The 27,755-nt window shown below is 38.3% G+C and overlaps 1 protein-coding gene across 1 annotated transcript in view; it reads left to right on the forward strand.

The window, feature by feature from the left end:
- The first annotated feature begins 6,824 nt into the window (after positions 1-6,824).
- Positions 6,825-27,755, forward strand: part of LOC129235695 (GATA zinc finger domain-containing protein 8-like) — a 93,499-nt gene continuing 72,568 nt past the window's right edge. Inside the window, exons 1-3 of the mRNA XM_054869685.1 lie at positions 6,825-6,870; positions 15,322-16,326; positions 17,243-17,424. Coding sequence (XP_054725660.1) covers positions 15,364-16,326; positions 17,243-17,424 — 1,145 coding nt within the window. The 5' untranslated portion in view covers positions 6,825-6,870; positions 15,322-15,363. The remainder of the gene's footprint in view (positions 6,871-15,321; positions 16,327-17,242; positions 17,425-27,755) is intronic.

The raw sequence follows: 27,755 nt of genomic DNA on the forward strand, positions 1-27,755 counted from the left end.
ACCATTTAGTTCTCATTGCAGAAGCTGTGTGGATATTTCAGAGAAGGAGACTGTTGGGCACTTTCTCAGTAAATGCCCGGGGTTACCAGCTAGACGATTAAGGTCAATGGATGCTCCTTTCTTCCACAGTCAAGAGCAGTGCTCCAACCTAAAATTCATCAATCTTCTCCATTACATCAACAACTCTGTAAGTTTTTGCCTGTTGGAGGTCTCATAATGGTGTCTAACGGCACTTTAGTGCTACTTGAGAAGTGCCAGAGTGGTACTTCAACCATTTCACTTATCCACCTATGATTTTGGACGACCTTTACGAAATTCGTCTTGTGGAGAAATGCGACCACGATTGAATTTGGAAAATGAATGAAACACGGAGACTAGAAATGGTGCTTCATCACCAAAAGTCAAAGTGAGTTGATCGGCAAACTATTGTTGGTTTAATCCTCGTCGAAAATAGTCGCAAGAAAATTTTCACGATTTAATGATACCAGGGGGCGCTAGTTTCAAGTATCTCTAAGCATCGTAAATTTTCAATTTTATGATGATCTTGTCAGATTTGACATATTCACATTGATGTTGCCATATCTGAAAACGTAAGAAGTAGTCCTTGTACGCATTTCATGAGTCTAATGGGAATGCAGACGTATGCTTAGCGAATGCAGAGATGAGCACTCAGCAGGTTCCGCTAAGTGGGAAGTTTACGAAGTAGACCCAGTTCAAAATAATCGTTTTCCAAAATATGGTTTCATATAATTAATTTAAAAGTCTCAAACTACCACCGATGCCGTTCATAGAGATGCCGTAATAAATTTGATTAAAATTTGCTCGTGCACCCATACCAGCGCATCCCAAAAGCCAATGCCCTGAAGTTGAAAGTTTCTACATCCGCATACACGTAGCACTTTACCTAATTTGCTGTACGAACTGATAAGCAGAAATCTGTGTTTATACAACGAGTGCGATATGACTATAAAGTAAAAAAAAATTACTTTACAAAAAAGGGGGTATATGTGTACATATGTATGTACGTAAAGCTACTTATGTTCATATCTGCAAATGGGTACACGGAAGCGGCTAGAGATGAGGCGCGTTTTGTACAGAACTTATCTTGCAGATATGACGCCTCAATTACTAGCGCACGATTATCATTGAAATGGTTTTTGAAAATTTAATTTTGTTGTTGTTGTTGTTAAATGATGAAGCGATAAAGGAAAATGAAATAGTAACAGGCTTAAGCTTAAAGCGCTGAGCTTCCTCATTAACTATTTAACTATGCACGAATTTAAGCAAAGTCATCAAACATGGACAAATAATGCAATAACAATAAGAAAACCGCAATAATCACAATAGCCACGATCGGTAACGAAAACAATAAAAATACGTCGAAAGCAATTAAGAAGACAGAGGCAAAACCTTCTACAAAATGCTACAAAACACGCGAACGCCTGCTGAATCTAAAAAAAAAACAATAATAATAATAAAAATAAAAATAAAAGGACCAAAAATTCAAAAGAGTGAGGAAGAACAAGAAGGAGAAGGCAAAAAGCCACATGTAAATACAGAGCTATGAGTGAAGGAAAGAATTATTGCTGAGAACGAGTTTGGAAATTGAGTTAAGTACCTGAACAAGACACATACGCACGCACACACACTGTCATATACTTGAAGTAAACCTGCCAAGCACAAAACGTACTCAGACGAAGCAGTGAAGCAGTGGAGCAGAGTTTGCAGAGCGCCAAAGCAAAAAAAAAACAACAACCAAGCCCAAGCTAAACTCACAAAAATTTAAGAAAGTATTTAAAAAAGCAGAAAAAATTTTAAACTCAAAATATGCCGCTGGGGAATGCGGAGAACACCGTTTCAAGTCAAGCCGCTTAAGCGCGGCTTAAAGCAAGAAAGTAGGTGCGACGCAGCGCTGCGCAGTCCAAACCGTAGAGCGCCACGCAGCAAACGCGCGCACAGCACCGAGAGCACATTTGGCCATTGAGCGCGCTTAGAAAAATATGCGCTAAACAAAAGTATGTACAAAAAAAAATCAAAGCATTCGTACAAATCTTTGCTAATTTTTCGTGCTCTCAACTCCATTGGTGCGCCGATTGCTCCTTCCTAAGCTTGCTTCTAAGCTGTGCTGCTCACGCTCTCACACGTGTTACTGCTCAAATATCACTAAACACACATACACACTCACGCATACACATACCCCGTGACATAGTCTAGTTCATGAGCTGCTAGTAAATATCTGCTGACTTGCCGGTTCGAAAAGAACCGAATTGATGATGTTCGTTCGTTGTCAGCCGATGTTTGTGGTGAGTGAAGCGTTTTATTGTTGTTGTTGGTATTTTGCGTTTTTGCTGTGTTGTATATAAGTTCAGGGCGTAAACTGAAAGTTGCTGGCTAAAGCTGTTTTAACCCTTCAAGAGAATGTCGGTCGAATGTGAGTGTTAACAGACGTGAGGCAGTGGTGAAGCCTCCGTATGAAAGTTCAAATATTTGGCTTAGAGAAGCCGGTTGTTAGGAGAATCGTAAAATCAGTTCGACAAGTTAGGAGAAAAATCAAACAATTCGAAAAGGCTTTGAGAAAAATACTTAACAAAGAAGCAAAATAATAGTCAAATCATGAAAAATGCACGCGAAAGGGAAAAGTATACATCAATATTTTGTTGAAAATCCTTTTTGCTTTATTACTGTTGCACAGCTGTCTGGGCCTTTTCAAATAACTGATCCAAATTTGTGATATTCTGTGTACTGTGTACATTCTTTACGTCGTTCCAAAGATGTTACATTTCATTTAAGTCGGCACTCTAATATGCCCAATCCAGAACAGTGTTCGAAATGTCATCGAAAAACGTTTTCGAACTTTTCATTGTTTCGTTGAAATTTCCAAATCTTAGTAAATTCTCGTCTGACTGCATCCATAATACCTTTAATACGATAAATTGGCCCGGTATCGTTCCACGAAAAGTAGCTCCGCACCATTATGAAGCCTCTCCCGTGCTTTACGATTGGTGGGACAAACTGGGAGTCGAATGCTTCACGCTTTGGCGCCGCACGCACTTCCTACTATCTGGATAAACTTATTTCGGTTTTGTCGTTGCGATGCTGTTACCTATGGCTTCTTCCGGGCCAGTGAAGGCCTGCTTCTGCTAATAGAAGCGCAATTTTTCGTTCTTAGCTTTTCCGCACTCAATTAAAGGATGTGCCTGCCGATAATTGAAGGTATACGTGCAAATAGTGCAAAACAATAAACAAATCTACTCTACTACTTTCGATCAATCTAACAAATTAATATTTCGCAGTTAATTTCTCAACCCAGGCGTGAAACACTTAGACTAGGCTTCTTTCTATTAAGTTCAGATGTTATCGCATTTCGGACACAGTCGGCGTTTTGTCTTAGTAGACAAACTCATGCGGTGCAGAAGCGAACGCAGTCGACTATCATCTGCGAAGATACCTCTGATTCTAGGTTCACTACATGCTGTCTCAAGATCATACAAAATGGTTAGTTTAATTGAGGGCTGCCAAGTTGCATGATAGCTGCGCCAGGGGATAAATGCTCACCGCGAGATGATCCAGTCGTGCAATTTCTTCCGCATAATTTCGACCTTTCCGTCGCTTGCATAGGATGTAGTGCCATTTTGTTAGAACCATAACTCGAGCGTCTGAATCAGGCTCGGACCACAGAAAGTTCGTTAACCTCAGGCCATATTGAAAAGTATTGACGTTTACGGTATATTTTTCTAGATTTTCAGAAACAATGTCTGCACTAAATAGTCAGTCTTCGTAGATGCTTTGGATGCTCGGCCGAACACAGGAGGATTATATTCATTCCAATAAGGCCAATTTTGCTTGTGTTGGCATAATCACTGAGCCAGAAATGTGCTTCGTTCAAGAAGATTTTTTTTGGTCAACATTCAGGTTTCGGTATTTGCAGCTGTGCTGGAATTTCGATAATATTTTTCAATAACTTCCACACGTTCGGCAAGTGTGAAACGACTCATGGTGATAGGGAAAACCTTGCTGAATATTTTGGCAGCTGTTTGTCATTAGTGACTTTGGGGGCCGCTGAAAAATGACACATGGCAAAAATATCATTGATATCTGGTCTTCAACTTGATAAGTTATTGTGTCCACCTCATTTTTGTCGCTATGTCCCAACGATTTTGCCACTCACTCATGCTCCTCTGCCTTGCTTGCTTCCTTGTGCTCGTCCGTGGTTAGTCGCCTGTTTAGGCATTCGGCTCTACCCAGTTCGGAGGCCATTATATCTGGTGACATGATAGCCGATATGACACACACCGCTTCATATGAAACTGTCTTGAAAGCACAGGTGACTCTAAGGGCGTTTAGTCTAAAAACTATTTCCGCCTTCTTCGCGTTTGTTTTCTGTACTTCTCCCATACATGAATGTAGACTGACTAACTTTAGCCAGGTGCGTAATGTACAGGCATGGGTTGAGAGAAAACATGGTGCTGCGGATTATCATTTGACAAAATTCCTTACTGCTCGAAATATGTATCTGAAAGAACGTCGATCGAAGAAATAATAAAAAGGAGGTGGCGTTCGCGAATGGGCTACAGGAGCTTCGGAAAAAAGAATGACAACGTAGTAACGAAAAGAGACAAGCAACTGGCGAAGAGTAGACAGAAGACAGATGAAGAGCCATACTGGCCAGCTTGGCCCTTCAACTTGAACGTGAACATCTTCTACTGGATAAAGTCTTGATATCCACAAGGCCATCTTCAAAGATGGCAATAAAAATGCCTTTAAAACATTTCGCTAAGTCTTTTCTGATGCAGGTTGAGTAACAGCAAGCTATTGTTGAAATGGTTTGTCTCCGAAAGAAAAAGAGAAAGTACATTTAGACTGTTAGGTGTGCAAAACTACTTCAAGAGAGGAAAGTATATAGGATCGGGGCAGGGGTATAGATAAAAATAGACCAGAAAATGTGGACGAAAAACGCCACAGCCAACTGATTTCCAAACCGAAAGCTCCTCAAGTTTTGTAAAGAAATTAGCTCCAAAATGCTTTATCTTAGCGTTGCGCAGCAGGTCGGCTTATCGAATCGATGATAAAATGTTTCCACCTTTTCATCCTGCTCTATCCGCGCGGAGTTGCTTGTCTTCCATCGCACGCGTCCCCAGGTGGCAGATTTGGAAATGCCACATAGATATGCGGGGAAGGTGGAAAATAAAATTCCACCCGCGGAACAAAACAAGCACACATCTGAGTGAAGGTACAGATAAACAAAATACATTATTATACTCCATACAGCTACTGCACAAGAGGCTTAAAATTAATTTGAGTCTGTCCGCGTTCTATTGGATAATCTTTGACTCTACTCGCTCTACTTGCGGTGGGCAGGTTTTTATCAAACCGCTAGTCAATGGTTTCGCTTAGGTCTCTTAGAGCTGATTGGAAGTCCACCTGCTATGTGCACGCAAATAAAATAAAATTTTGGCGACCAATGGTGGAAAGAGCGCAGATTCAGCGATGCCGACTCTTTCAGTGACTATACCACTTGACCTTGGCAAGGCCGCATGAGCACCGCCATAAAAGCACTAAAGGGTTAACAAATTAGTTGTATGCCAGATCAATTGTGCCTCTGCTGAATATTGCTCAAGTTCATTTTCAACGGAAAAATTAGACAAACATTTCTTGACTACTCGAGAAAATGAAACCAACACAAAAGCCGCACGAAATAATACAAAAAGATTAAATTGAAATTAGAAGCCTATGCCATACCCCCCACAGCATGGCACAGCACACATATAGCTACAAATAAACGAGAACAAAAAGCTTGAACATACAAACACACACACCCGTACACTGTAGTATCTATGTACGTAGAAATGTTGACATTAAAGGCAACATGAATGTGACTGGGTCCATTCATTTTTAGGTATGCTAATGGCCAGCCAAATCTAGCAAGGCAGCCCAGTCAACAAGTCAGCTAGCCGGTTGCCGGGTACGCGTCCCAAGGCACTTTGGCTGGCTCTTGTGCCAAACAAACTAAACTAATAAAATAAAAATAGGCAAAAAATGTTTCCGAAAATTTGGACGCTTGCTTGAATCACTCACCAACACACAGCATCGTTAGGCCGCTAGCATTATATACATACATATATGCTAAAATATATACCACACATGCGCACGTGTGTGTGGCTGAGTTTTATGGCTGAGACAAACCATTTTTTATGCATTTTTTTACTAGCGCGTGACGCTCAGAGCAAGAATGGCATAGGCGGCAATAGGCAATGGTGCTTGCTGTTGGCTGGTGATCTTGCTGAGGCTCATTGTGATCATAGCTAGTGTTTCGCCACTCAGCAGCAACAACAACAACCACAGCGGCAGTGGAGCGCATACATACAACGAAAAGAGTGCCAGCCATAGGCAGCGCTGCTACATGTGAGCGGTCGCAACGTCACCGTCAACGTAATCGCCACGTTGCGGTTGACGCGGTCAATATTGGCGGTATGGCTTTGCTCAGTCGTTATTAGTACGCCTACCATCACCTGTTGTTGCTATTGTTGTTAGGCGCTGAGCGCCATGAATGCGTCAAACATGCGCTGCATAGCAAATTACATAGAAGCTGACCGCGCGGCAGACGCAAACGCCATTACGGCGACAATGTTGAATGAGAGCGAGCGTTCAAATCGCTTGCTGCTTGCCTAGTGCGCGTCTAGTGGGTTGCTTACCGGCGCGCTATCCCATCGCTCTGTGTCGTGTCGCATTCATTGCTGCCTGAACACATCGACGACATCGTTTGTTGTCTGTCTGACTGATTGTCGAGAGTTTTAAAAATTGACCTTTTTGCTCGGCGCGCTTCAGAGACTACGGACGGTTGGTTTAAGACGGTTTGCGTTTGCTGTGGCGGTAACGAGCGCGTCTTCAATGCTTTTTATTTATATTTTTACTATTATTAGCATTTTATATTTGAAAGTTGCAGGCAGTTTATTTTTATTTTAAATTCGCGCTGCTTTTTTCGCTATTTTTTGATCTCTTTGAACGCCGCGTAATTTGTGTGATTTGCAAAAATATAAAAAAACATAAATCGCATTCTATGCCTTCGACGTTCAGTTGCTTCCTGTTGGATTTACGAATTAGAAGTTGATAGTTCATTTTTGGTGTAAACGAGGAGAAGTGTCGGATTCTATGCGAACGTTTAATCGGAATGTTTATTTGAATAAAAATGTGGTTGTGCGTGTGAAATAATGAAATTTAGTATTTATGTGAAGAAAAAAATCGATAAGATGCTGAATCTAAGGATGTAAAAAAAGTTTACGATATATTTTAGAAAAATATTTAGTGCAAAAATTCATTTTGAAAGTAATATTGTAGTTGATTTTTAATACACAAACCCTTTGTACAGTTTGTATACTTTTTTTACGCTGTTGCCGACCGCTTTGCTGTTGTTGTTGCTACTGCTGCTTGCTTTTGCTGTTTTTAAGTGTAGTGAAGTTGATGGACAGACCTTCGCGCTTTGTTTTAAATAAACATTTCAGCGCAAAACAAAAACATTCCAAAACTCGCAACAACAACAAACCATAATTTTTGTTGTTATAAAAGCAAATGAAATTGCAAAAATAAAGCAAAAGGTTGAAAGAAAATATAGCGTGATTCGACAGTTTGAACAAAAAGAAAAATTTAATTTACAACCAAAATGTTTTCAATTAATTCACAAAACAATAAAAATAAAAAAAATGTATAAAATTAAAATTAAAAAATACTCGAAAAAGCTTAACTTGACACACAAAAAAGTTTTATTACGAAAGCTTTACAACAAAGTCTGACATAAAATATTTAATTCAAAACAATCAGTGAACTAACGTGAATTTCATTAATTAAAAGAAAATATTATTAGTAAAAATGTAATAAAAAAATGAAACATATTTAAAAACAAAAAAAAAAAAAATCAATGTAACTTTCAGTTAAAAATGCGAATAATGCGAATAATAAATGTAATAATAAAATTTTTTATAAAATTATATAATATAACAAATTGAAATACTAAACAATTTAAGCGCAAGCAAATTCCAAAAATAATCATTAATTTTTTTTTTAAATAATTATTAATAAAAATAAACAAACCAATTTTTTTAATCAAATTTTTTATTTTTATATTAATTTTTTATTATTTAATATTTTTGTAATATTTTATTAATTAATTTAAAGGTCCCAACAAGATTGATAAAAAAAAAATTTAAAACAAATACAAGGCGGCGCCAAATTAATCACCCAAGATGTGTAATTGTTTAATTTTTTATTTTTTAATTAATTTTTATTTAATCAAATTTGTGTAATTTTTTATTTATTAATTTTGAATTGCCAATAAGTTAAAAAAAAATTAAAAAACACAATAGAAATCAAGTACAAGGCGGCGCCAAATTAATCACCCAAGATGTATATTTTTGTGTCGTTCGTCAATCATATTTGACATTTGTGCACCAGAAGTTCCACTATATAAACAGGCAAACAATGGAGCATGTAAAGGTCAAAAAAAAAAAAAGATTTCCATCACTCAAAGTATTGTTTTTTATTTAGTAAAAAAGTTATGCAAAAACTAAATTTATGATTAATTATGCGCCACTTTGTATGATTAACAAAATATAAGGCTACATAAAAGTTAATAAATTACAATAAAATTATTTTTCTAAAAATTGCCGGTATTATAATACATTTTAATTAAAAACCGTTCAATTAAAAAATTACGTTTAAAAAACATTTTGCTGTAAAAAAATTAGTATAAAAAAAATTTTGTATACAAACTTATACTACAACAAAAATGCATTGAGTCAGTTAAGTTTGCTTCAGCAACAGATATCAAAACTCTAGCTGCTCTTTGTAAGTTTTTTGAGGACGCTTAAAATTTAATTCAAAGAATTTATGAAAATAGACATAACCTCAAAATTAATGATGATTGGTCACTAATTCCACACTTTACTTCCAGCAAACCGTTTAAGCTGATATTATAATAATGTTTTTTTTTTCTGAATTGCATTCATTTCTGTAAAATGTTTGCTCTTTCAGTTTTTATTTTTGAACTAAACTCTGATTTTGAGCTTTTAAACTCTGAATTTCAATAAAAGTACCATCAAATATCCAAAAAATTTGCTGACATTGAATTTATTTTTCGGCTGCTTAATTTGTTGTGGTAAATATTTTGTTGCTGACTTGTGACTTGTTGTGAGGAATCAGGTGCTTGTGATTGCATATTTTTCTTCCAAATGTATAGAGTATAAACTTTTTTGCGTTTTGTATAGGCTTACGGGCCGGCGTGCACTTCCCAAGTTGAATATGAACTTCGTAGGGTACCTACAAAATTGTGTTACTGTGAGATCGTAGTTTTATAAACTGAGGTATGAACCCTTTGAGGTTGCCACAATGAGCGTTCCATATATTTTTTGGACCTTCAGCCCTACTTTTTACCACTGTCTGCGGTTTTATTGCAGTTATCCACTTAGAGGCTTTTCCTATCAATGATAGAACACAGCTCTATAAGGAGGAAATCTGTCAGCTGTTTGTTCTCTTACCATCCGAAATAAAATTTAGTTTGATAATTTTAAAAATTTTCTTATAAAGCTTTAATTATAACATTTTACTTAATATTTCAACGATTCAAATATTTTTACATTTTGTAGAATTTTATTATTTATTTTTTATTTTATTATTTTTATTTAATTGTATTTTACATTTACAATTTTATTACATTTTTTATACTGATTCTAAGCTCCTTCTTAGGATAACTATTTTATTTTTTTTTTAATATTACAGTTAATTAATTAAATTAATAGGCAACCCTGTGCCAACTCTAAAGCGTATTTTGACCTAAATTTGGTTTAAGTACTGTTTATTGTTATATATTTTTGGTGCTCTGTTGGAAGGTGCATCAAAGGTGGAGAGAATACAGGAGGTGTGACCAACATCAGATCGTTAACCGGCTCTCAGTAGTTGAAGTAATCAGCAGATTTGCTGATGTAACAGGAGGTGTGACAGTGGCTTGTTTACAAAAGAGGTCGGCAAAAACTGCTCATGTTAGTTCAGTGCCATCTGAACAATGACTGATTAGAAGGCTGTTTGTATCCCACTAACTTCACTTTAGAATTTTGTGTTCATTTCACTTGCCTCTCTCTCTGCCAAATCTTCTATGACGTAAGATCCAAAGTTACTCTTAGAATTTTGCTTCGAAACCTTGTAATCTTGGACTTTAGCTCGATTTCTAGGAGTGTTCATGAGTATATTTGTTCAATAAGTTTTGCTATAATAATACTCCCATATGGGTCACACTTATATCGAGGGCAATGAGAAGGGTAACACATTATAAAAAGCAGACTCAGCCAGTCGGTTGTGGGGTGCAGTTCAGCCGCAGCCAGAGAAATATTACCATTATTGGTACAGACTCGTCACAAATTTGTGTTTTTATTTTGGGCAAATCTGATTTATGAAACACATTGGCTTATTGTTCATATTTCCCTCTACATAAGTAGGGATCGCAAATGCAGCAATCCAGAATTTCGCAATGTGACCCCCCTTTGCTTTAGAAAAATTATTCCTCTTTCGATGGGGCCCGGCTCTGCGTATATTCTTAGCTTTTGATGCCCCGTTTTAATTAGTGGATCAAAAGATTATTGAAAACTTCGTAGGTCGTGTTTACAGCAGCTTTAGGGTATTCTTCGGATTACGCAAAACCTGCTTCTATTTTTTACGTGGTCTGGTCTTTTCGTTGGATCGATTGGTCAGAGGTTTTATAGGTATGCATTGTGAGCTGACTTAGTTTCGCTTGCAAAGCAAGTTGGAAGTTTTTTTGCCGAGATAGAATCGGCATGTGCTTAAGTGCATTTAGGGTGGTAAGGTCGTTCCTAATAACGAAGTTAAAAGAAAGGACGTACAGTTTTAGCCCGCTCCGAACGACAGTTGAACTCATAAGCATCTTTTGAGGGTGGAAATATACCTGCAGGCTTACTATACGAAAACTAAAACCCAATGTATAAATTAAAAAAACCCTCCATTCGTGCAAAAACATCAAGACTCACACCATAAATAGGGGAAGAAGCTCGGCCATGCTCACAGGAGGATGAAGCGCCATATATATACACATATAATCCTCCTCGCAGTGAGGATCGAAATAATAACTCTGTAAACAAAATCTGAGGCTTTGTTTGGTTTTTCATTGGGAAAGAACTTTTACCGGGTGGGTTCTAAACCTAGCGCACAACCAGGTATCCTGGATTGTTTCGTCTTCTAACATTAGCTCGATCTCCAACGTATGTTCGGAAACTACTCAGAGGATACTTGGGCGAGGCCCGGAAGTTGTGAGCTGCTTGGCCCATATAGCCAGGAGGGCCATTCCCACTCAATTGGGGACTATCCCTTCTTACTTGGACTTCTACACATAGAATCATCCTTCTCCATTAAATGTAGAATCTCTCTTGCCAACAAGTGCTGCTTTGGACTAAGTAGGCAATTGAGTAAAAAGTTCTCGCTCGCCGAACAAAACTAACATTTGCCCCGTCCTTTCGAATGGCGCAGAAGATCGGAAGATGACAATTTCCGATGAGACGTCTCTTGGAGTGTTTGAGAGAAAGGTTCTGTGGTTAATTTTTGGACCTTTAGGCTTGCGACGGCGAGTATCGTATGCGATGGAACAATGAGCTATATAAGCTTTACGACGACATAGATATAGTGCAGCGGATAAAGATCCAGCGGCTTCGTTGACTGGGTCATGTCATCCGAATGGATAAAAACATTCCAGCTCTAAAAGTATTCGATGGGGTACAGGTTGGTGGTAGCAGAGGAATAGTAAGGCCTCCTCTGCGTTAGAAAAATCAGTTTGAGGAAAACTTGGCTTCATTTGGTGCGTCCAACTGAAAAGTCATACCAGGAAAGAAGAACAAGAATTAGAAAAAATTCTGACTAAAGTGACCATTTTGTGATGTACCCGGGGTTTTGGGTTGGAAATCAGTTAAAAGTAATAGCTCCAAGTTTCACCCTTTTTTTGTTATAGTATTTTTTCTTGTAGTTAAATAATTCAATAAAAAACAAAAGCCTTCATAACAAGTTTGTTGCCGGCTCGCGGGTTTGTTGATTTTATTCCAATCGTTTCCCCAGAGATCTTTGCCCAGCTGCTAAGTTGTGGTTAGGGACCAGTAAGCCGCTTCTGATCTGTTTGCGCTGAGTTAGTCCATTTCATAAGCCTGTTAAGAATTACAAAAGTAAATGTGCATGTTGGTAGTTGTATAACTTTTCTTTAGAATAATATAAAAAACCCGGCAAAGGAGCCTCTTTATTATCTATTCAAAGTCAAGTGCGTGCGTAGCAAGTTCAAATTTATTTTTATCGGTAGATTAAACACTACAAATTATGTTGATTCAAAGTCATTGCCGCAGAATAAAAAGTTTAAATAGGTATAAAGCAAACTTCAAATAAAATGCGAAAAAATATAATAATAAAGGAAAACGTAAACAACAAAAGTGCTCGTCCGTACGTATAAAAAAGCAAACAACGTGACTAACAAAAAAACGAAAAGCAGAAAAAGCTGTGACTGAAAAATAATTAAGAGCCCGCTAACTTTTCAGTTGCGTCAAATGGCGCCAAAAGCCAAGCGCACATGCTCTATGAAATTAAAGCTATGAAAGCAAAAACAATTCTGTGTATGTATGAGTACGTATGTATGTAGGCGTGCATGTGTGTTTGTGAGCACTAATGGCATGTGTGTGGATTTTTCGCAATTTTACGGCAATCAGCGTTATCCCAAAGCAATCTGCTTATCGCTTGCAGCGGACGAGTAGGCGTCTCTTATCAACTTTAAACATACATAAACAAATCTATATAGGGGGCGCAATAAGGACATAATCGAGGAGGGCAATGATCAAAGAGTTTTACTACTTGAGTTCATTTGATGTGGTGAGTGACAAGCCCTACTTACACTTAAATCTGCATATGTACTATCGTTTGTTGGGGGTGGTGGTGGTGGAAGTGTTGTCTGAGCGACACAGCGAAGACCCAATTAGCACAGCAGATGCCATTTTGATACACCACTTGTAGATTCACCGCTTCTTATTGGTCGAACCATCTTGATTTGACTATGAATCTGCCTATGCCTTTCCTGCAATTTTTGTACAGTTAGCTATCTTCAATTTATTATTATAATTTTTCAAATAGTTGCAAAGCTGAAGAGAATCGGCGAAAGGGCACAAGCTTGTAAACTCCCAAGATCTTTCTGGTCCTGTGTGGATCGAAGGCACTTGTAGGAGCTTATAATATTAACAAAGCCTCAGTTCTCGAATTTAGGGGTGCCCTTCTGGAATCTTATTAAAATCTTTTCCTTAGCTATCCTGCTCCTGTAGGGCTAAGATTTAAGCATCTTGGCTCTCACGCCTGGTGACATACCGAGTGTTTTTTATCTGTATGAGAACTATCGATATCGATAACTATGGTTTGATACCTGAGAATGGCAAACTGTGTTGATGCTTCTTTTCAGTAAAATTTGACAAGCCATCATGAATCGTTTGACACCAAAATTACGCTTCTAAATTGAGGAAATTTACTTTAGAAAATAAATCTGTTAACTAAGTTCAGAAAGCACTGGCGACTTCATCGGTCCTTACATCTTTCGAAATGTGGAAGGAGCTGTCATAACGGGGAATGGCTAGCGAGCCATGCATTTTTATTTCTAAATCAGCTAAACATGGACGACATTTGTTTTCAACAACGCGGCAAATTTTGCGCTACAGCGGATTTAACAATCGATTATTGATCGAATGGACCATGCAACTCGTAGCTGCGGCGGACATATGCCGGGTATCGTATTCATAAAATAAATGCCATGAAATTATCTTCTTCTTCTTGATGGGCGTGATAACCGCTTAAGCGATTCTGACCAAGTTTATAATAGCGCGCCAGTCGCTTCTTTCTCGTGCTAACCAGTTGGAAATACCAAGTGAGGCGAAGTCCTTCTCCTCCTGATCTTTCCAACGTAGAGGAGACCTTCCTCTTGCTCTGCTACCACCAGCTGGTACCGCATCGAATACTTTCAGAGCCAAATCGTTTGTATCCATTCGGATGACATGACCCAGCCAACGAAAGTTCGTTTGCGAGGGTCGTTATCAGAGTAAGGAGTTCTCATTCGAGGCCAGATATCCATTTAACCCAAACTAACGCTTAAACTGAATTTTGGTGTTTCACGGCGATTCGAACCTATGCCTTCCGAATGGTAGTGACGCACCAATCCATTCGGCTATGGCGGCTGCCCAGAAACTACACCAAGATAAAAATGTGGGCATTGAGATCATTTTTAGATTCTTAAATGCAACATAAAAATTGTTGGTTCGTTTGCACTTAAATTCAAATTGATCTGCCCCTATTTACAACCCGTTATTAAGCATTTTTATGGTGCACGAAACATGAACAGCGACTGAGACGTTTTCAGATACTGTTGCATATCTGCTTGCGTGTTTGTGCGTATGTTTGTACGTCGCCTTCAATGCGTCGCTATCACACGGCAATTAAAGTGAAATTAGATAGTGCGGGATGTTAACGACACAACTTACTCCAATCTGTAGCACAGTCAGTTAGTCAGTCAAACAAGCGAGCGGCAGTCAGATCACCAGATAGGCAAAGCAGCTCCCAGCTACAAATGGCAAGGTTGTAGTGCTGGTTAAAGCTGCTGGTATAAGGGGACGTGCTTGAGGTCAAGTGGCATTTTGGCGCGCAGAGAAGTGTTGAGGAAGCGGTCATAGAGAGTGGAGAGCTTTTTGTTAAAAGTGCATAAGTGGCGTCAGTTCATGTACGTGTGTATGTGTGCTGAGCTATTATTTTTGCCGAATAAAAAATATAAAATGAAACTTTTTGCAAGCGCGAAAGAAGAAGCAAAAGCAAGTAGTGCTGCGTAGAGCGGAGAAACCGAAATCCGCAAAGAGCGAAGCGACGCGTTTTAAGAAACAGCAAAAGTAAAAAAAAGCGTTTTCATAACAACAACAGCTACAATGTACAGGCGCTCCTACTAAGAAATTAACGCACTTTACCGGTACGTGACATTTGAGTATGCAAATCAACGCGACGTGGCATGAGACAAGGCGGCGCGTCGCGTCCGAAAACAAGAATCGCGTACAATGCGTTCGTTCTGAATCAAGCGTCGATACGAATTCTTATTTTTATTATTATTGCACTTCGAATTTACGTCAATTTTTTCGTTTGTTCTTTTGGTTTTTTGTATGTGTTGCATTTCTGTTGAATTTCGAAATTAGCGCAAAGTCTTGAGTTTTGTCGCAGAGTCCAAAATCTTTGTATGTGCATAAAATTTAATTCAAATAAATTTAATTAAAAAAGGAATATAGTAGCGAGGTATACACGAATCAGCGTACGCCAACAATGGACATGATGACTGTCAACAAAAACAATAACAACGACCACAACAGCGATGATGATAACAACAATTGCGGGACTGGTGCGAACACCTTGGGCGCTGCTACAGCGGATGGCAAAATCACGCCCACTCACTCGACGACCGAAAGTGTTACGGAGGAGGCGTTCCCAGTCGGTAAGGCAGCTGAAAATATGCAGCGAAACAAACTCACTGCCCATGGGTACGATGCTGAAGGTGACATCGCGGCCATCGCGGCGGTCGCTGCGGATTGTGAGCGTTTGCTTGCAGCTGCAACAGCTGATACTGCTGACAACACTTACAACAACACCAACAATAAGAACAATGGTGGCAGCGAAGTTATTGGCTATGTCAGCGATGAAACCGCTAACGCGAGCAATTCCTACGACAACAACGACAACAGCAACACGAGGCAGAATTTGTATGACAAAGTTGACGACGATGATAATGACACTGATTTGGCTGGAACGGATGGAGCGGATGCAGAGGTGTTGTGTAACAGCGCTGCGCTGCCGCGTGCGCCTCGCTCTCAACTCGACTATACCGCTTCGTTTGCATCGTACGATAGTCATGTGCATCAGTTGAATCATAGTCAGCGTTGCAATTCGCATGCATCGCTAAAAGTCTTGCGACGACAGCGTCAGCAACAACAATTGCACCAGCGGCTGAGCGCGCAACAAAATACGAGTTCTTTGAAATTGAGCGCCTCCAGCGCATCGATTTGTTCGTCGACCACTTCGACATGTCCCGCGTATAGTGTTGGCGAGCCGCTGTATCAGTCGGTTGCATTCACTGAGTATGGCGCCGTGGACGCGTGTGCTATAGAGGCGCTGACTATGGAAGAATTGGCGGATGAGAGCGTTTTGCGGTACTCCTTCAAAGGTTACCCGCCGGAGTTGTATTCGCCGCGAAAGGAATTCATCTATACGCGTCCGTTAGTTGAGAAACAGGTAAGCTGAATTTTGAAATTTTATTATGTATTATTTGAAAAGTAGTTTTGTTTAATTTTATAATATTTTAATAATAATTGTATGCTATTCTTTCTAAAAAATGGACTGAATTCGATGGTTCGCATTGTAAGCCTAATTGTGCGTTGTCCAATTCACTGCTCTGTTTTTTTCATTTCCACTATTCCTTTTATTTCCAAAATAACTGTATAAGTATATGATACAGGAACATTTTTTGTACCCGGTTGATTTCATTCTTGTTTTGCGTTTTTAGCATTTCTGCCAATGGGAAACCATTTCGCTACTTTGCAGCTTAAAAAAATATAATAATTTGCGCGTACCCGGAAATTCGAAGCTACGCACTCCCGATTGGTAGTCAGGCACCAATTTATTCGGCCAAGGTGGTCGCTTATCTGACTTTATTCAATTTCTCGTCGATTTTCCTTATAAACACTTTGTATCGTTCCGTTCCACTTTGTACCATTGCAAACCAATTTTTATCCATTTAAAGTCCATTTAATTGGTTAAATTGTTACCATCGTTGCATTCCAATTCGTTCCATTCCATAGTAAATATATTTTAATTCATTTGCCATCCAATCTATTCCATTCTCTGCCATTACATTTTTCCTCTCTCAAAATACATATAACCAGAATAACCAAAGACCGTTTAAAGAACGAACTCTCGCGTCTGAATGCCGTTGTCGGAATCCGACTACCATCCACGGCAGACGAAGAGCTTCAGCTGTTTCGCGAGAACCGATTTACTCTGACACAATTGCGTTTTGGATACTGTAGCAGGCGAAGCTCAGATTTATCCGGAATTACTCCGCACGTACTCAAAATCTTTCGCATAAAACTAAACACCTCTCCACAATCCCTGTTGAATTTTGTGATAATATATAATATATCTCTCGCAGGGCCATCCGTTAAGTGGGATTGACGACGGCAACGATGACTTCGTCGCTCTAAGCAGGGATCTGCAAGCTGATAACACAACAGTAAGTCATCAGCTGCAGTTCGCGTTCTTTCCGGTATTAAATATTATCTCAAAAAAGCTAATTGGTTCTAATTTGATTACAGTTAGCTCTAATTGGTTTGTGTAAGTAGTGAAATTTCCTCGCCCATTTTTGCTCGACAAACTGTTCGAGAATGCAGCCTTTTGCTTTTACATCATTAGCTTCACAGTCTTTGGCTGGCCATAGCTTGCGCAGTTACATTCCTCCATTTAACTCGATCATTAGTCAGCTCATTCTAATTGGCAACGCTCATTGTCCTTCGATCATTTACGACAGAATCGAGCCACCTCTTTCGCGGTCTTTCTTCCGCCTTTCTTCTTTTTTCCGCCTTTTATGGGCTCAGCCTATTAGCGTTGTGTCAATGCTTAAGCATAGCTAGGTGGGTAGAGTGAAATGAAATACCTTTAGCAGACCAACTAGTCGACCAGATAAGGTCGTTAAAAAATGCGTTTAAATGAGGCCAGCATCCTGGTTGAACGTATAGTCACGGAACGTTAGGCAAAGTCAAATAATATTAGCGTTGCATAAAAATGATTTCACTGATGACGGACTGGTTAGAAAAAGGAACAAACGATTTTGCAGTAAAATTTTTCGCTGTAAATACGCATTTTGGCGGCCGCCGTAACCGAATGGGTTGGTGCGTGACTACCATTCGGAATTCACAGAGAGATCGTAGGTTCGAATCTCGGTGAAACACTGAAATTAAGAAAAATATTTTTCTAATAGCGGTCGCCCCTTGGCAGGCAATCGCAAACCTCCGAGGGTATTTCTGCCATGAAAAAGCTCCTCATAAAAATATCTGCCGTTCGGAGTCGGCTTGAAACTGTAGGTCCCTCCATTTGTGGAACAACATAAAGACACACACCACAAATAAAACGGGGAGCTCGGCCAAACACTCTAAAAGGGTGTACGCGCCAATTCTATATATCTATAAACACGCATTTTCCTAAATAAATGAAGAAGAAGAAGAGGAACTATTGGCTGAAGTGTCGGTTTTAGTCGCCTTTTATGATAGCAAATTCCAAACCGCTGAGGTTTTCTATATTAAAAATTTAAGTTTGAAAAAGGCGAGTCAAGAGTCCCCGAGAGTTTGGTAACTCCTAAAAAATACAGGCTAAAAAGTCCATAGTATTAAAGCTCTGGAAAGTAAAAGGGGAGAAGTACCAGAAAGAGAGAGATAGGATAGAATAGAGACAGCAAAGACGGTGTACAGGCTTAAGCTAAACGGAGTCTGGGGAAATGAAGAAAATACTGGGCACTATCGGACATGGTTAACATATGGCTACCATGGGAATCATTGACGCCCCAGGCTGTTGGGGTGCGATGTACTGAGTATGGATAAAGTTCGTACTCTTCTTTTTCCTGATTTCTTAAGATTCATAAATGAATCGAAAAGATTCGCGGAAGAGTGATCTCAAGCCAATTTTTCAGTTTTGCCATCCATGCTGTATCTATCCTGTCTTTCTATAATCTATGTGGGTGTAGTACAATGGTCTTCCTGAATGATTGCTTGGACTTGTCCAACCCCCACAAATCTATTCTAATCTAAATTAATCTATAGAGCCAGAGACATATACTTTATTTTTTCCACAATTGCATCGCGCTCTATTGCATTTCGTTCCATTCCACTGCCTTAATTTTCTTTCCATTCCACATCAATACAACTTTTAATTTTTTTTTATTTATTAAAAGAGTAACAATTATAAATAACTATTCCACTTAAAGAGCTAAAGCACTGGCTATTATGACCTTCGACTATTAGTATAATAAAAATGACAGCTTGTCTTATAGCCTTAACTTACATCTAGATACATAATCACAGATCTTATTTAAATTGCATACCGTTGTCTGTTTGAGGAGTTCCGATGGTTTGATGCTTGAGAAAAAGGATATTCTGATATTTTGTAGGGGAGGACAAGTATCTATCAGATGAAGTGTAGTAAATTCGTTGGAGCCACAAAAAGGGCATGTAGGATTCGGTGAACTGCTGAGCAGGTGGGCATGTGTCATGAGTGTGTGACCGATTCTCAGTTGAGTAAAGATTTTTGCATGGTGACATAATGCAGATGGAGGGTAGATATTTTTTTCCCCCAATGGGGTTAAAGTTTTTATAAGGATGCTGATAAGTGTTCCATTTAGTTGCTGCGTTATCTGCGGCAAGTTCTTTCGCTAGTATCTTTATGTCATTGCAAGTGATATAGTCAAATGTGTGTAGAGGTTCCTTATTCGCCTCTTTCGCTCTCTTGTCAGCTTTTTCGTTACCATTTATCCCAGAGTACCCAGGAATCCACATAATTTTGATTGCACCTATATGGTATGTATTGAAATTATATTGCGGATTTTTGTTATTATCGGGGTGTCATTTGTGGGGTTTAAGATAGCTTCGATTGAGGATTTGCTATCGATGCAAATTAAGTGCTTGCTACATTTCTGGGAGTCAAAGATTACTGCTTCAAGTATCGCAGCTGCTTCAGCTGTAAATATTGAAGTGAATCTTGGCAAAATTCCGGCATAGATGGTAACACCTTCTGCGTTTGTCACTGCAAACGATGTGCAGGTGTCGGTTTTTGATCCGTCGGTAAAAATGATCTCCCAATCTTTCTTTAATGGGGAAATGGTTTCGAGAAAAATCTGGTTGTATTCGTTTGTATTAGTGGAATCTTTTAAATGTTTGGATAGATTGTTCAATATCATCGAGTTGGGAATGACCCACGGTGGATGTATTGCAGGTTCTACAAGTACTGACTGAGCAATGATATCCAGTTTTTCGGCTTCTTTTGGAGCATTCCATGGTTCGTACGGGACAGATCGTACGAATTTTTACAGTTTACAACCTTAATTATAGACAAACCATAACTTTTTAAAATGAGTTATTTAGTGCCCTTATACTGTGTGGTAGTTTTCTAAACAAAACCTATAAACGTGCTTTAAAATATTCACATATCTTTGCAAAATCAAAAAAAAAATTATATGTTCGTACGGGACAGCTCCAGTCTACTACTACTCTGAGTTATAGTGAATTAAGTGAAATTTCAGCGAAACTAATAATATTAACAAGAAAACGAAAATGACATTTGATTTTGATTGTATTAGAGTTTATTAACACAACAAAAACATTTAAAACATATTTAGTTTAAATGACTTATAGTGTAAAAATGAAAATGTTCGTACGGGACGTGTACGAAATTCAGCTCTTAAATTTTGATTTTAACGTTCTCTAAAGGGAAAATTTGATGCTGTTGTTATCTTGAGCATGGCTTTTACATGTAACTTAGCGCCCATTTGCTAATATTTCGTGAAATTTGGATATTTCGGGTGTAGGCTTGGACGATTCCCAGGGACGAACATCCCGAATTTTGTCAACTATTTCGGATGCAGAAATATAAAAAATGGATGTTGAAGGAACTAATGTGGCAGTAACTTTTGCGAAATCATTCGCGTTTTGGATTACAGTATTGCTTCCTTGGCTACGGGCTTTTTGATTAACAAGTCTTTTTATATTGAAACCGACTCCGGCTACAACTCCCTTACCATGGGAAGTGGCAAAATACTTCCATTCAAATTGTTTGCTATATCTTTCAGAGAGATATACCAATAACGAGACCATATAACGATTTTTGAATTCAGAAGAAGGACCATCACTCCATATAACTTCTTTAATTCTTTCGCCATGATCTGCTGCAAAAATTTTATCATACAAATATGTCACGAAGGCGAATATACTGTCTTTATCTTTTTGCTTTGTATCAGAGCATATCACAAAAGTTTTACATTGTGCCATGAAAAATGAAGCAGCGGTAAAAAGAGTAACACTTTCCCTGCTCCATAAAGCTGACTGCACCAAGAATAAGACATATCAAAATCAATTTGAAGTACATATTCTTGCATGTTCATTATTTTTATCGCTTTGGAATGCTTGTGCTTGTACTCTTTTTATATTTATGTGATACATGACATATGGTAAGTTCGCCTTTTCCGTATTGAATTTTGGCTTAGGCTTAACTTGATAACTTTGAGGTAAAGAAACGGAAGTTATTATGGGGAAATGATCATTATTGTGTAAGTCATCTAATGTTTTAGTTGTTAATCTTGGTGCTATGGATGCGGAGGCGAGGGAAATGTCAGGGTGGGAGAAAGTCTTGTGGGTGGAAAAGTGGGTCGGGGAACAATTGTTAAGGATGATGAGGTTTTTTGCGAGAACGACGTCTTCAATAAGTTTTCCTCTGTTGTTGGTGGAGGATGATCCCCAAAGGGGACTCCATCCATTAAAATCACCCAATAAGATCAAAGGCGTGGAGAAAGAGTTTAGAATGTGGATTAGGTCTTTACTGCTAAAAACTTGGTGAGGTGGGACATAACATGAAATCACAGTAATTTTGAAGTCTGCATCTACTTCAATTGCTAGAGATTGAATATCGGATACCATTGTAATATCTTCATGTTTTACTGTGTATCGGAAGAGTTAGTTATTGGGAGAGAGGGTGTAGCAGTAAAAGAGAAACGGTTGGGTTGGGAAGAGTTTGAAGTGGGAGAGAATTGAGAGGAGTTGGTATGAATATTGGGCTGAGAAGGGTTTGAAGTAAGAGAAGATTGGGAAGAGTTGGTGGGGAGGTTGGAGTGGGAAGGGTTTGTAGGAAGAGTAGGGAGTGAAAATATGTTATGAGAAGGGGAATATATTTGGGAGATGAAGTCTTCAACTAACATTCTGGTTGCCGTTTGACTACAGGTTGAGCTCGGTGCTGCTATGTTGTTGGCGTTTGATTTAGGCGTGCTGTTAGTGATTGCATTGTTGTTTATTATTGAATTATCGGTTTTTTTTATTGTATTGTTTGTGGATATATTTGAAGTGGGGTTGTTATTGTTGCTATATGCATTTGAATTTGGGTTAACTGTGGTGTTATTAATAGGGCAATAGACTTTTTGCATATTTTGTGGATGTTGTACCATTTCAGAGGAAGAGGTAGAATTTTCGTTTATTTTTTGAGGTATTTGCTGTTTCATTTGAATAAATTTCGGGCATGTTTTGCTTGAGGAGGGGTGGGCACCTGATCAGTTTGCACATAGGGTGCGGGCACAAGGGATTTCGACGTGAGGTGGGTATGCGCAGGTGACACATACTGGTGTTTTATCACATCTTTTGAGCGTGTGACCGAGTTTTTGACAACTCTTACACCGCATTGGGTTGGGGTAATATTGTTTCACCTTTGCTGTATACCACGATACTTCGATTTCCTCAGGTAAGTGATAGCGATCGAAAGTGAGTAAGACTACCCCTGAAGGAGTTGGCTTACCTTCAACATATTTAGGGAACTTGTATGCTGATGTAACACCCTGTTCTTTCAAGTTCTCCTCTATTTCGTCTTCTTTAACATAATTTAAACAGGGAGCATAAATTGTACCTTTGGATGAGTTGAGGTTCTTGTGTTTCTCTTTTTTGTTTGAATAAATTTGTTAGCGATGTTCGAATTTTTTACAAATAATAACAAATTTCCGTCTCTTAATTCAGAGATATTGAAAATATCAGCGCTGATATGCTTCAGCGCTTTATGAACCAAAAAACAAGAAAAGGTATTAAGTGGCTTGGAAGAGTCCATTGTACTTGCAATTAAATATTTCGAATTTTCTTTTTTTATACGAGGTGGTGTTGGAAACAAGTCCTTTGTAATTGTTTGTGCTTTTTTTCATTTACGGTGGGTGCTTGCTGCTAGAGCAGCAAACCTGTTGTCCCCGAGTGCGGGAAACATAATTATTGTTTTTCTTACCGCAGCAGTTAACTATTGTTTTTTTTTCACACGCGAAAAAGCAAAAACAAAACACAAAAGAGAATAAAGTGGGATGCAAAAACCCAACGAACTCGTACTGCAGTCAAACTGAAAGGGATAGACACAACCGAATGCGACGAATGCCAGTCGATGACTGTCAATACAATTTATTTCACATATTTTTTTTATATTTTTTATGAACACAAATCCATTTGTGCCAATCTTCCCATTCTTCTTTTCATTTCCCTTACTTCAGTTCGATTTCGTTTTTCTTAGTTTCACTGATTTTATTTACAGTTTCTTTTATAAAATTCACTTCATTTCACACATTTCAGATTCCCTACACCCCATTATTTATCTATTTCACATCGTTCAATTCATTTAAAATTTATTTTGCGTACGAAAAATGTTATAACCCAGTGTAATTTGCATTTATATGCAAAATTCTTTCCATACGTTGCTCATTATCTGCACGTCGGCATTATTTATGTTGAATGCTTTTAATCCAACACATCTTGTTTCCCAATCGATTTTTGTTGCTGTACTTGATGGTACGCACACATACGGAGTATTTGCCATAAAATCTTATTAATTTGATTTGATTAGTTTTCAAAATATTTTTTATGTGAACACTCGTGCGGCTGCGTTCAACACTCGCGCAAACATACAAAAATATTTTAGAAAAATTTGTTTTAATTTGATTTGCTTCATTCTCTGGTTATCCATCCTGTTTTGTTTTCATTCTATGTTGCCTATCTAAGCAGTTGAGGATTTGCTTTTAATATTTATTAACTCGGGATATGTGTGTGTAGCTGAGCGGGCTTAGTTTAGCTGAGCTGTTTGCTGCCCTATTGGCACCAAATTGGCGACAACCGCATTTAACCCGTTGAGTGCCTGGAGCGTTTTATAAGAACTTTCAAACTGCGCGCAAGTTATTGGAAACGGTTATTGGAGAAATTTTCAAAACAATTTCTCCAATTTTGAATGATTTTGAGAGAATTTAGAACTACCACAGGTTCATTTTCTATGATTTATTCTAATAAAAATAATATTTAATATTTTAATGCGCTCATGTGTATTAATTTTATGAAGAACATGAATTCATCAATTCAGATACCAAATTCCGTTTCTCGCCATAGATAAGGAGTGAAATGCATATACGTATAGGGAGAGGGACTCGTTGAGCATGTCACGGTAACGCTCGCCATTTACTGTAACCGCGGAAGAAGAAGAAGACTCACCACTTTGAAAATAGGGGTGGATATTCAATACACCAGGTTTTTAATGCTAACGAGACTGCTGCGAGACTGGGCAGCAAATAAAGAAGCTTGGGTGACTACTGAATTACTTCAGAAATGGTTTTTAAACAGTTTTGTACCAAGTGTGGAAAACAGAAAAATTTAGATTTTAAAGTTCCACTTATATTGGAAAATGCCCCCTGCCATCCGCAAGATTTAAATAACCCAAATGCCAAAATAATGCTTTTACCCCCAAATACAACTGCTTTACTTCAACCGTTAGATGAAGGAAATATGGCTAGAATGGATTTTGAACAAAATCAATGATGAATCTGTGGACGTCAAGGAGGCGTGGAAACTCTTCACAATTTTGGACTCATTAATCTATTTAACTCATCTATCAGAGAAATAAAACCAACGACATTAAATGGTTGTTGGGTAAAAATAATGCCGGAGGCAATTGAAAGTGAAAATTAGATCGAGACAGCAGAAAACAGAATGGATGCAATAATGGGAGTTCTAAGTCTCTAGGAGGGGAAGGTTTTGACGATATGACTGCACAAGATATCCAAAAATTGCTGATGGAAGAAGAAATTAATGAAGCAAGTTTGCTAGAAATGATATTAGGAAACCATTATAAGTCAGTAGATGATAGCATAGGCGAAGACGCCCGCGGTTAATAGTGATGAGTGATGACGAAGAAAACATTTTTTAATTCATATTAATATGTATTACTTCTTAAGAAAATTTTAATCTAATTATGAAAATATAATAGCATTTTTTTAATTTTTCAAACCTAACTCCTCTTTTCGTACTAGTCCTTTGTTTCATATAACGCGGATTCGAATAACACGTGAATATTTTTGATACGTAACTCCCGTGTTATACGGGGGACACCTGTACTTGTATTTTAGTGGGGTGCCTTATATCGAGTTTTCATTATTTTTGCAGACATTCTTGATTTCGTTGGGAAAACTTATCACTTGCCATGAAGAAGTACAAAAAACAATGCACATTTGGAAAACCGCTGATTGCGCGATTCTTAATTTGTTACAAACTTTCTTTACTGCTACTGATGAAGGATGAATATTAGCTGCAAGGAGTGTGAGAAATTTGCGAAATTAGTGCATTAGGTACATGACATTATCGGGATCCCGGTTGCAGTACTTTTGCAGATTTTTTTTAATTTCTTACTATCAAAAAGTTAAGAACTGTGAGAAAACAAAGTGCTTTGAGTGCAGCTGAAGAAAAATATTAAAAAAAATTCCAAAACTAATCAATTCAACTATAGAGTGAAATGCTCTAAGCAAAAGCGTTAAATAATAAAATCTACCAATAAGGAAAGCAAACAAAAAAAAGTATTAAGCAAAAAAATCGAGCCATGTGCACGTTCTCAGTTTTGTTTCAACTTTTGCTCGTATTATCATATAAGTAGTTGTTATTGTTGCAGCTACCGCTGCCGCTGCATTGCCAGCGATTAGCATTAGCATTACAATTGCTGTCTGCTGTCTGCTGTTTGCACTTCACTGTTTGTCAGTTCAGTTAGTTATACCAACTGTTAAGGCTGCTGCTGCCGCAGCCGTTGCCGGCAATTTTTTATTTCACATACATTTTTATTTATTTATTTTTATTTTTATTGCATCTTTTTATATATTTCTAGGTTTTTTCTTCTATTTTTTTATTTCTTGCTTTGCTTTCGTTGCTCGCTGCGTTTTGTTCTCGGCGCTGAGTTTGCTTTATTTTGCATTATTTTTGCACACTTGTCGCGTTCGTTGAAATGATGTTTTTGGCTCTTTTGTTGTTATTTGTTTAACTGTTGCTTTATTTAAAATTTCATTTTATTATGCAAAATGCGAGACAATATGCATAAGCGCTTTGCTGTGTTGTCTTTTTTTTTCTGTTTATTTCTGAACTAGTCGAGGTTTGTTTTTGCTGTTGTTTGTATTGCTAGTAATTGCTGCAAATATTAGTTTTTCCTTTGCATTTTTTTCGCTGAGAGTATACTGAGTTTCATGTTTATCGAAAAGGAGCGCAAAAGAGTTAGAATTCTCATTTCGATAAAAATATAAGCAAAACACGCATGATCGGTGACGGTAGCAGACTTTATGACAGAAAAGTGCCTGAGTCCTAAATTGATTTTGTGACTTCACATTATATTCGCGAAAATCTTAGAAAATGCTTTATTTTGGACGCTACTGCGTGAATAATTGCTTATGTGATAGTTATAGCTTGAATATTAGACCACAAAATGTTAGTAATTATGGCAATGCAGCGCTTGTCCACGAGAGAGATGGCGTCGATAGAAAAAATTCATTGAAAACTCCAAATTCTTATCAGCAAAAGTTTGTGCTCGTATCTGCAGCTGCCTTGGCTCCCTAACAATCATTTGTAAATTTTCATATCCCTAGAAGTTTAGACCTTTGTATATTAGCGACGGCGAGTATCGTAGGTGATGGGACAATGTACTGAATGACCTTTACGACGACATAGACACGTAGTGGAGCAAATAAAGATCCAGTGGCTATGTTGGCTGGGTTGTGCCCTCCAAATGGATATAAACGCTCCGGCTCTGAAAGCATTCGATGTGGTACCAGCTGCTGGTAGCAGAGAAAGAGAAAGACCTCCTCTGCGTTGAAAAAATCAAAAGGAGAAATACTTGGCTTCACTGGGTGTGTTCAATAGGCGACGGTGTGGAAATTGTGAATTTTGTCCACTCGTTAAAATCGACCAGCTAGTTGCAGAATTTTACATAATTCAAATGTCTGCCTTGCCTACTCTGGGGTAGCATAACTTGTCAACACAATTTTCCTAGGCTACGGTGCTGAATTTTAGCTCTGACTGACTCTAGGTTAGGCTAGGTAACGCGTCCACTGAGGGTCCACTGTGTTGTCACTGCTATGTATTTGGAGTCGAACATATTTTTTTATTATATGTAATTCTTAATGCACGTCTTCGCGAGTTTTCAAAAGCCGTTCAGCATTTTTCAGGAATATCCTTCAGGAATGCAAAATATGTTGATCTCAGGCGCCTTTTTTCGAGTCCTACAAAGAGCCGAACAGTGACAAAGGAGGTATTATAACGTACCCCTTTTTTCTTGGCCTAAGTTACACGCATCGCTCAGGACTAGACCCATTTTGGCTGCGTGGTGTGGGGTGAGACAGTGTCCCGTCGTACTTCTACCAATAATTTGCAGTCTTTCCTAGAGAGTGATAAAATAAAGTTTGTAGTTTTCTCTGACTGACTCTTATTACAGCTTCGAGGCGGCCACTTGACTTTGCATATTCTGTCGGTAACATCTATACTGAATACAGAAGAAAACTACAGATAGAGAAGCTATGCCTAATCCTTCAAAGGATTTTCCAATATTTTAGTGGAATCAGATTAGGAGGAATAAAAAAAAAACGAAAAAATTAG

This window comes from Anastrepha obliqua, chromosome 1 (assembly GCF_027943255.1).
Source record: "Anastrepha obliqua isolate idAnaObli1 chromosome 1, idAnaObli1_1.0, whole genome shotgun sequence".
NCBI classification, from domain to species: Eukaryota; Metazoa; Arthropoda; class Insecta; order Diptera; family Tephritidae; genus Anastrepha; species Anastrepha obliqua.